Here is a 10,218-nt window from a genome sequence, read left to right on the forward strand (position 1 = left end):
CGGAAATGCAAAATCGTGTGTGTGTGTGTGTGTGTGTGTGTGTGTGTGTGTATATATATATATATATATATATATATATAATCACACACACATGTATATGATTTTGCACACCCGTGCCTCCTTGTAGCAATATTTCTGCTATAGGGCGGTCGGGAAGCAGTTAAGTTTGGGGTATATAAAAACAAACATTGATACTCACCTCCTATGCTGCAGCTGTCCCATGTTGGCTCAAAGACTAAGAACAGAGTCTAAATTGATCACATGACCACTGATCGCTCAGTTCTCAGTCTGCTCGGAATAGTGAGCAATGACTATCAGTCACTGTTCTCCACTCTGCACCTCAAACACTCAGCGGAGCACTGAGCTTAAGAGGAGATGTAACTGTCCTCTTCGTTCTTTTCATATATTTTTCTTTTTTTTTCCCCATGAAAGCACAGTTACCCTTTTTAAATTCCAAAATTTTGCTTGGAATCCGCAAGGTTGGCAGTTGCCTTCCTGAGACGGAGGGGATACTTGGCATCCATTAAATTCCAGATGCCTATCTGCATGTTTCCATTTATCCAGTGCTTTCTCCGCTTTGTGGCAGACGGTCCAGTTTGTTGCACTTCCTTTTGGCTTCTCCTCTGCTCCCAGATTTGCAAATGTCTTGCACCTTTTCTTGCCCTTCTCAAAACTAGGGCATCTAGTTCACAGGTTATACAAGTGACATTCTCCTGAAGGACTCATCTCCCTTCCAGCTATCTGCAAACATCCAGAGGACAATCCAGATGCTCCAAGCTTTCAGTAGGTTGATAATTTCCAAAAATCTGTAATCCAGCCTTCCCTTAACCTGAAATACTTCAGTCTTGTCCAGGACACATCCATTGAAAAGGTTTTTCTTCCAGAAATTAAAATAATTTTTCTCAGAGCACAAGCTTGAGATTTGAGATCAAAGAAATCCCACAGTGGGATTTCCCATGGTAATTTTATGGCCTCATGGTAAACTTTTGAGGCTGTGCCATTTGCCCAGTTTTATTCCTGTCCAGCTAAGCAAGGAATTCTCTATTTTTATGTGTCTCAACCTTTAACAGTAGGCTAGTCTTTCCTGATCACTGAAAGGTGATGACATTCTTTCAGGTTTCAACTCTTCGTGGTCCAGGGAACATGGTCACCCATAAAGAGCCTTAACATCCTGGAGCTCACAGTAATTAAGAATTGTTCTGCAATACTGGACCCCCCCTTCTGTGAGGACAACCAATTCGGGTGCAGTTAGACAATGCCACAAACATGTGCCTATATTATTATTATTATTATACAGTATTTATAAAGCGCCAATAGTTCGCTCAGCGCTGTACATTACAAAGGGGGACAGAACATGTGACAGAACAATACCAATACAATGCAAAACATGAGGGGATTGAGGGCCCTGCTCTTTTGAGCTTACATTCTATATCAACCATTTGGGCGCCAGGAGTCATATAGCCTTGATGGAAACAAAACTGATATTCTCATGGATGGTAACTCTGTCCAGCGATCTCTGCATTCCATGTCCCAAGATTTTTTTTTTTTTTTGGTCTGGGTCAGTGTTTTGGACCTTCAAAGCCTTGTGTACATCACAAGGTACAAAGCCCTAAAAAAAGGATCAATTTTAATTCCAGCTTGTAATACAAAAACACAGGAAATACACAAAGGTGATGAAATCAGTAACAGTGCCCTGCTAAAGTATTCAATGTATTGCTGTAGATATTCCAAAATGGGCGCACTCATAGATTAGAGCTGAAGGACCATACTACACAGAGGGGCCCTGATGAGTCAGGGTGGCTTCCACATTTGTGAAAGTATTCAACTTTCTCATCAACACATCATTGAAACATTGAAAAGGTTTACTTTTCTGTGTTTTGGCCATTTTGTCCCTGAATGCAGGTACCACTTGGTACAGCAACAGCCTGCTATTACACAATAACTATAGCACAGAGAAGGATGCTCTACAGCTAGACAGGCCTAAGTGAAAGTGTCCTTTTAAAAAGTGAATTGTAGATGTATCAGGGCCGTTGCTTTGTTTTTAATTTTGTTAGCTTTCGCAGTTGAGGCTGCTTTACAGTAGTGGGAGATGCTGTTAACTAATAGCCATAGGAAACTGTAGTTTCTGGGTAGGCCACCACTGTGTGATCTGTTTAAAAATGAACACGTCTTCCTGGAGTTGGATGTTGGAAAAGACATTTTGGTTGGGACATTAAACCACCATTGTGACAGATTACCTTTTTAATGGACTGTCAGAATTTAGAGAAATTTATTATGGCGTTAACTTAGTTGCTTTTTATATCCATTATTTATGTTCCTAATGATGGTCAGCACTTTTGGTAGTATTGCCAGTGTGCCATGATTGTAGTGGGCAACTTGGATCATTTTTTTGCCTGATTGTTTTTTGTTTTTTTTTAATAGCTAAGCCATTGCTTGATTATCCGTTTGCAGCATCAAATAGCATATTTAGTATTTGCAATGAATGCAGTTTATTATAAATGGATTAAATGTTTTTACCGTTTGATTACACTAAAGCTTTTTCCTCTGAGGACAACTCCGCCAACTAACTTGGTACATCCTGGTTTGTACTATTTGATTTGCTTTTCAAGACTTGTAGTAGTTTTTAATGGTGAAGGAGTTAACGCTGCCAATAAGCCATGCAATCCCCTGGGACTTCAGAGAATGGGGGATTGTTGGCCCTAGCACGCAGAAACTGCTTGCATGACATGCTGTCGGCCACAGTTTCATTTACAAGAGACACGTTTGTGTGTGAGTGTGGGACATAAAGATGAAAGCATAGGGATCGAACAGGATCATCGTTTCAGGGCCAGTGACAGCCGCCTCTTTGGAGTATGCAGTTACAGAGAGGCAACAGGCATTAAAGTTCAGTGTTTAGCCCATATAGTAGTAACACGACACGTGTTTGCCTCCTACCTCGTGTTGGTTAAGTTCCTACTGATTAACTTGGCAACTGCGAGATCCTGCTGTGTGGCCCTCTTTTTGTTCTCTGCTCATCTCTCACCGACAGCAGCTGTATCACAGCCATTAAGTCAGGAGGGGGATGAAGTAGAGAACAAATGTGTTTTTTTTTTTTTTTTTTCTTTTTTTTTTTTTTTTTTTTTTTCCCTCTCCAGTTGTCCACTCCAGAGAAGTCTTAATTTTATGGAAGCTTTGTACCTCCCCTATAACTAAAATGTGTGGCTTTGAGGAGGTTTGCTTTACATGATCTTTATTAAAAAAATAAAATAAAATATATATATATATATATATATTCATAAAGACTTCACGAGCCTTTAATTTTTCTTAATTATGTGTACTAGGGTTATGGGGCGATGATGGTGAATACTTAAAGTATGAGCATGTTCACCTTCTTAGTCTTCGCTGTGACTTATAAATACTGAAATACAGACAAGAATCCTCCTGCGCTGAAAGGAAGTCTACCTACTGAAGGCTGCCAGCACTTAAACTGATACCCAAACAGTGATCATTTTGAGTGGCACTTTATATTTAAGATACATTTATTTAATGATTTAACATATTTTAATATTTATATTTAATATTGACACATTTGTATGTGAGCACAGTTTCTGTATTGCACGTAGTATTGCTTCAAGCGCTGCACTATTTTTGATTATTGTACACACGACTTATAAATACTAACGTCTGGGTATTATGTGAGGGACTCACAAGCAGTGTTAATTGACATCAAATTTAGTTTTAGTCAGTCTTTTGCCTAAAATAGCATTTTAGTTGTGTTTTAGACAACTAAAATTATTTTAGCAGACTAAAATGTACTGCAGATTTTAGGTAACTAAAATCTAATGGGTTTAGTTAAATTGTAATGCATTATTTAAGCATTTCTCAAAAATGTCCATACTCCTTTTTATACTCCTGGAGTACAAAGTGTAAAAACATGTTGTTTATGGTATTAAGGTTTGAACAAACTACGCAGACAGATTTAGCTGTTGAATAACATCTTTTAAAAGTAAAACATTCCTCCCTCACATTTTTGTTCCATTGTTTGTTGATGAAAGTTTTATTTGATTTATGTCAATTGACGAAAATTCAGAGTAATTTTCATTTTAGTTTTTCGTCAATGGGAACATGCAGCTGACGAAAATTATGCCCTTTTTTTTTCGATTGCTCATGAACACACCTGAAACATCCCCTGACATGTTCTAAATTTGACATTTCTGGTCTTCCCCACTTTTGCTATTAAGCATTATAGCAATTAATTGTACCAAAATAATGACCTGCTTTTACCACTTTTTTTTTTTTTTTTTTTGTTTAGTGCGTTCTTCTAAAGCAGTTAAAGGAAAAGCAGGAAAACTTCGGACAGGTACACGTGGGCGCCCACCAGGCAGGAATCAACAATCTTCGCGGCAGTCTCGTCGGCAAGCTTCACCAGAAAATGAAGCGGATGTAGAGGAGGTGGTAAGTAACTTCCATTTTATTTCAGTTTGTGTGCATAGAGGTATAAGAACTTTTATTCCATTTGAAAGCTGTGTTTAGATTTTAATATGGGAAAACGCTGAAACTGGATTTTCAGCAAATAAGTGCGTTCAGTCGCTGTTACTATGCATAAAGCAAGGAAGAGATGGGTGCAGGAACAATTAGGCCTTTGAAATGCATTGCCTTCCTCTCGTTACACAGCACATTTCTGGAAACCTCCCTTGCAGCCTCTGCAGTCGGTTTCCAATATACCTGTCAGCTCCACAGTGTGCCGGAGTGGCACACACTGCTGATGAAGGTGCTCACAGGCTCTGTCAGCACTTACGCTGCAGATGATCATTTACTGGAAATTATTTTTAACAGATGTAATTATGCCTATGTTTGAATAGATTTGTACCCTTCCTAATCGCTCCGGTGCCCTTCTCATTCTTGTTTTTGAGATTTCAAGATCAGATCTCCCGAGGTCTCAAGGAGCAGCAGGAGGATTATGTCATGTGTTTATGGACCTTAAAGTGGAACTTCACTCTATCAACATTGGCTATTTTGAATCCTTATGCTACCAGTATTAGTAAATGAATAGGAAAGGAATATTTACTTGTGTTAAACTATGCACATTTCTTTAGTCACTTAATTTCCATGCCTAGGCAAATGTCATACATCCCAGATGTCTTCTGAAGATGAGGTTTTCTCAGCTAAGCACACCCTACTGCTTGTATATCTTGATGAACGGCAGATGGATTCCAAGAAATAAGTGCTACATGAATCCTCTGCCCTTACTCAAGATGGGCACAGCCAGAAATGCTAGGGGGTGGGGGGTGGGTTTTTTTTTTTTTTTTTAAGTTATTTTTCAGCAAAATAAATCATGGAGACGTGGATGGGTGAGTTTTTTTTTTTATTAAATGGCGCTTTTGGTTTGTGGTGCTCAGATACAATGTAGTTCCACTTTAATTCCGACTGTGTGCCTACACCTAGGACAAAGTTCATGTTTTGAGGATCTTTTCCATGTTGATACATGATCTAAATGAACTAGATTGCGCGTAATGATTATATTCTCTGCTTGCACCTTGATACTGTTAGGGATTTAATTGGTTAGGGTAAAGCTTTTACAGTTTTTATTTAAAAAACAAAAATACTGCCTGACGGTCTTTAATTTTATATCTTGGAAATGTCTGTCAGTCAGAATCTGGTGACAGTCCTATTAGGTTGCCAGTACAGACCTTAGACAAGCAGCAAACTGTGTCTGGGGGCCACAGGCTATACTGAGTCCTGCTACTCTTCCATGGTTTCTGTTTCAGATCAGGATGTGACCTTTTACATGCACAACTTTTTTTTTTTTTTTCTCCCTAGCACCCAATGAAGAAATTTTCTACTTGCAAATTAAAACTCCTAGTAGATGAATGAGAGAAACGTGTGTGTGTGTGTGTGTGTGTGTGTGTGTGTGTGTGTGTGTGTGTATATAAATTTTACACATGTATGTTCTGAGTTACTGATTTCCAAAAGTAAATCCAAGGATATGGATGACTATCTCAGGCATTTAATCCTCATAAACAAGTCAGAAATTGCAGTTCCCATATTCCTTTCCTGATATTTCCTTTTAAAAGTTTATATCCAATAATTTGGTCTTCATCTTCCAGATACGTCGGAGTAAGCCAGCTTCTCGGCGTCAGAACCAGGAGCTCCAAAAGTGTGAAGAGATTTTATGTAAACTCATAAAGTACCGTTTCAGCTGGCCTTTCAGGTGAGTGTACAAACTGTAACCTGGTCTTAAAAAAAAACAGGTGGAATAGGGGGAAACTCGGCATGCTAAGATTTGTATTGTATGAGACTTAGAGGCGCTCCAGTCAGTCTTCTGAAAATTGTCAGCAGCTACAAAAACAGTAGCTGCTGACTTTTAATAATCAAACACTTGTCTGTACCAGGATCCAGTAATGTGCTCATCCGAGGGCACCAGGGAATGTGTTTGGTCTTCTGCGTGGCATCTTAACTGTGGGGCACCTGGCTATGACAGCTTGTGGCTTCACAGCCGAGTGCCCACTGCCCATGCGCTGCGCATTGTGAATGGTCCCACAGTTTTCTGTGACCTGTACCAGAAGACTGTGTGATGATCCAAGCGGAAGTGGGAGCCTGTCAAAAACAGGTGCCTGCTCGAACAACACACAACTACCACTCCCCACCCCCCTTCCTCTAGTTACACAGCACATTTCTGGAAACCTCCCTTGCAGTCTTTGTAGCCTCTGCAGTCGGTCTCCAATATACCTGTCAGCTCCACAGAGTGCCAGGAGTGGCACACACTGCAGCTACACTGCTGATGAAGGTGCTCACAGGGTCTGTCAGCACATACACTGCAGATGATCATTTACTGGAAATTCTTTTTAACAGATGTAATTCTGCCTGTTTGATTATATTTGTGCCCTTCCTAATCTCTCCTTTGCCCTGCTCATCCTTATTTTTATGAGAATTCAAGATCAGATCTCCCGAGGTCTCAAGGGGCAGCAGGAGGATTAAAAGCTGCTGACTTTTAATAATCAAACACTTTCCTGTACCAGGATCCAGCAATGTGCTCACCCGAGGGCACCAGAGAATGTGTTCGGGCTTCTGCGTGGCATCTTAACTGTGGGCACCTGGCTATGACAGCTTGTGGCTTCACAGTCAAGTGCCCACTTCCCATGTAAATGGTCCCAAGCGGAAGTGGGAGCCTGTCAAAAACCGGTGCCTGCTCAAACACCACCATACCCCCCCCACCACCACCACCCTTACGGTGAAACTTCCCCTTTTGGGGGGAGTTCTGCTATAAAGTGCATATGTGAACTTCTCTAGGTGTTTATAGCAGACCAGACCTAACTCAGAGCACTCGGACACACATTTTAGAATGCCCCCTAAAATTTACATTGACTATATATTTGTTACTTTTCAGGGAGCCAGTCAATACGGATGAGGATGAAAACTATTTGAAAGTGGTAACAACCCCTATGGACTTCCAGACAATGCAAAGCAAGTGTTCCTGTGGCAACTATCAGACAGTTCAAGAATTCGTAAATGACCTGAAGCTTGTATTTGGAAATGCTGAGCTGTACTACGAGCCAGAGTCCCAGCAATTATCCTGTTTAGAGAAAACAGAGCAGTGTGCACGGGACCTCCTCACCAAACACCTTCCAGGACACCTGTACCAGAGAAGACATCGTAAGCGTCAGGCTCCTGAACAAGAACCAGAAAGCAATGGCCGGGGGCGCAAACGAAAGAAATGAGGACTGAACTAAAAAGGAGGGAGGATGGGAGACGGGTTTGAGAGAGGATCATGGGGACAGAACTGGAAGTTTACCCTTATTTTAGAGACCAAACATGCTTTATCAGGATTATATCAACCTTGATTGAGAGGCCCCTTAAATATTTGGATGTGTGTTCCTGTACCCCCTCCCCCTCCTAATTCCGTGTTTTTTTTTTTTTGTTTGTTTTTTTCCCACATTGGATGTGTGCTGCAGCCAAGAGAACTTTGATTTAGTGTAGTATTTATTAAAATAGTGCTATCCTACTACACTCTTCAACTGCTGCTGCCTAATGATGTATTGGTGGCAATGCTGCACACACTCCTGTCAAGGCACTTATTAGTGTTCAGCCAGAGGAGGACTTAAAATGAACTTCAGTGTTGTGGGTTCTGCAAAAAGTGACCTCTGAAACTCCTGCACCACTGGCAGAGTTTATAATGTCCACTCTCCAGGACCTTGAAAAATTTATATTTTAAGGGATGTTAAATCCCGCACCCTACTGTGTTTAGAAGGTATATTTCAATTGCTCCTTTTAAATGTGCCCCAAATGCATAAACACAATAGGGAGGTACCTCTGTAGCTGGAATAAAACCCTTAAAAGGAAAAAAAAAAAAAAAAAAACCACCAGCACCTCCAACTTTGCCTGCCTCTATACAAATGCTACCAGCAAGGACTGACAGAATGGAAGATGACCTATGATCCCCTCCCTCAAAGAAGGATTTTCCTTTTTATTTTTAAAATCTTCCTCTGCCGACACAGGTATCCAACCGTCACTTTTTTGTGCATTTTTTTGTACTGACTTTCCCTTTTTCTAGTTATTAAATGTTTGCTTGTGATCTTGTATAAAGGGAGACTTTGTCTGGGTTTGGCACATGTACAGTACAATTTATATGAAACAAGTGTTTGCCTTTATTATTATTAAAACAGAAGGAACCACACAGCTTGTATGTTTTAATTTTGATAATTTTCTTGTTTAAAAAAGAAAAAAAGCAAAAAAAAGCTGTGTGTGTATATATAGATAGATATCTATCTGATATGATTGTGCAAAAACAGTTCAGTAGTCATAGATGTATACCTCTCAGAAAATGTCACAGTAATACTGAGCAGCAAAAAAGGTTGCCACTGCAAACAAGCCAAAAATAAACCACTCGTGAAAGTAAAGGGCTTTGAGGATAGGTACCCTGTCAGCTGTTTTTAAACTCTTAAAGTGCTGCCTGAGACCAATGCTACAATTTTGCCTGTTCCAATTTTAGCTAGAAGAGCCTTTTTCCATGCAACAATATGCATTGGTTTTCCTTTTTAACATAGATTTGGTTTCTCTAACTATGGAATGAAGCCCTTAGTCTGTGTGCCTCAGTGGGCATGAGCAAGATCTTATTGGTCAGGGATTGTCGCTGGGGTTTATCCTAAAGTCATAAAGCAAGCTCTTGGTTTTTAACTGAAGTCAGTTTGAGAGATGCAGATTGAAATGAACAAATTTAATGTCCATTTGAGGGGTACAGGATGTTTTTAGACTTCAGTTTTTACTGCTACAGGAGGATTAGACACTCATAAACAAACTGTAGGCCAGCCCATGATAACCCTTTCTACTACCAGAATGCCTCAGTTTTGCATCAAATATTAGAGCAGGGGTCCCGTGTTCTTCCATTGCAAGTTGCAGGTAAGCCTGTCAGGACATTGAAAAGTACACTAAATTGCGGACACCCTCCCCTCCAAATCATTGAATTCAGGTTTTCCAATCGCCTCCATGGCCACAGGTGTATAAAATCAAGCACCTAGGCATGCAGACTGCTTCTACAAACATTTTGTGAAAGAATGGGTCGCTGTCAGGAGCTCAGTGAATTCAATCATGGTACCGAGATAGACTTATTGCATAGGTGGCAACCTATCTGTGAAATTTCCTCGCTACTAACTATTCCACGGTCAACTGAAGTGCGCAGAAGTCACCAACTGTCTGCAGTGTCAAAAGCTAAAGACCTCCAAACTTCATGTGATCTTAAGATTAGCACAAAACAGTGCCTAGAGAGCATCATGGAATGGGTTTCAATCGCTGAGCAGCTGCATCCAAGCCTTACATCACCAAGTGCAAAGCGTTGGATACAGGATGTAAAGCATGCCGCCACTGGACTCGAGCAGTAGAGACTCATTCTCTGGAGTGATTAATCACGCTTCTGATTGCATTGTGCCAAGTGTAAAGTTTGGTGGAGGGGGATTATGGTGCGGGGTTGTTTTTCAGGGGTTGGGCTTGGCCCCTTAGTTCCAGTGAAGGGAACTCTTAAGGCATCGGCATACTAAAACATTTTGGGCAATTTTATGCTCCCAACTTTGTGGAAACAGTTTGGGGATGGCCCCCTTCCTGTTCCAACATGACTGTACATCAGTGCACAAAGCAAGGTCCATAAAGACATGGATGAGCAAGTTTGGGGGAAGAACTTGACTGGCTTGCACAGCCATGACCTCAACCTGATTTAGAACAAAGGATGAATTAGAGCAGAGACTGCAA

The 10,218-nt window shown here is 40.6% G+C and overlaps 1 protein-coding gene across 1 annotated transcript in view; it reads left to right on the forward strand.

Annotated features, from left to right (window-relative positions):
- BAZ1B (bromodomain adjacent to zinc finger domain 1B) overlaps window positions 1-8,653 on the forward strand; it is a 93,866-nt gene extending 85,213 nt beyond the window's left edge. The window contains exons 17-19 of the mRNA XM_089657409.1: window positions 4,292-4,434; window positions 6,087-6,190; window positions 7,367-8,653. Of these exons, the coding sequence (XP_089513535.1) occupies window positions 4,292-4,434; window positions 6,087-6,190; window positions 7,367-7,697 (578 nt within the window). The 3' untranslated portion in view covers window positions 7,698-8,653. The remainder of the gene's footprint in view (window positions 1-4,291; window positions 4,435-6,086; window positions 6,191-7,366) is intronic.
- Window positions 8,654-10,218: the final 1,565 nt, after the last annotated feature.

Source organism: Staurois parvus, unplaced genomic scaffold (genome assembly GCF_062004578.1).
Source record: "Staurois parvus isolate SC_StPar_1 unplaced genomic scaffold, SC_StPar_1.0 ptg000029l, whole genome shotgun sequence".
Lineage (NCBI taxonomy): Eukaryota > Metazoa > Chordata > Amphibia > Anura > Ranidae > Staurois > Staurois parvus.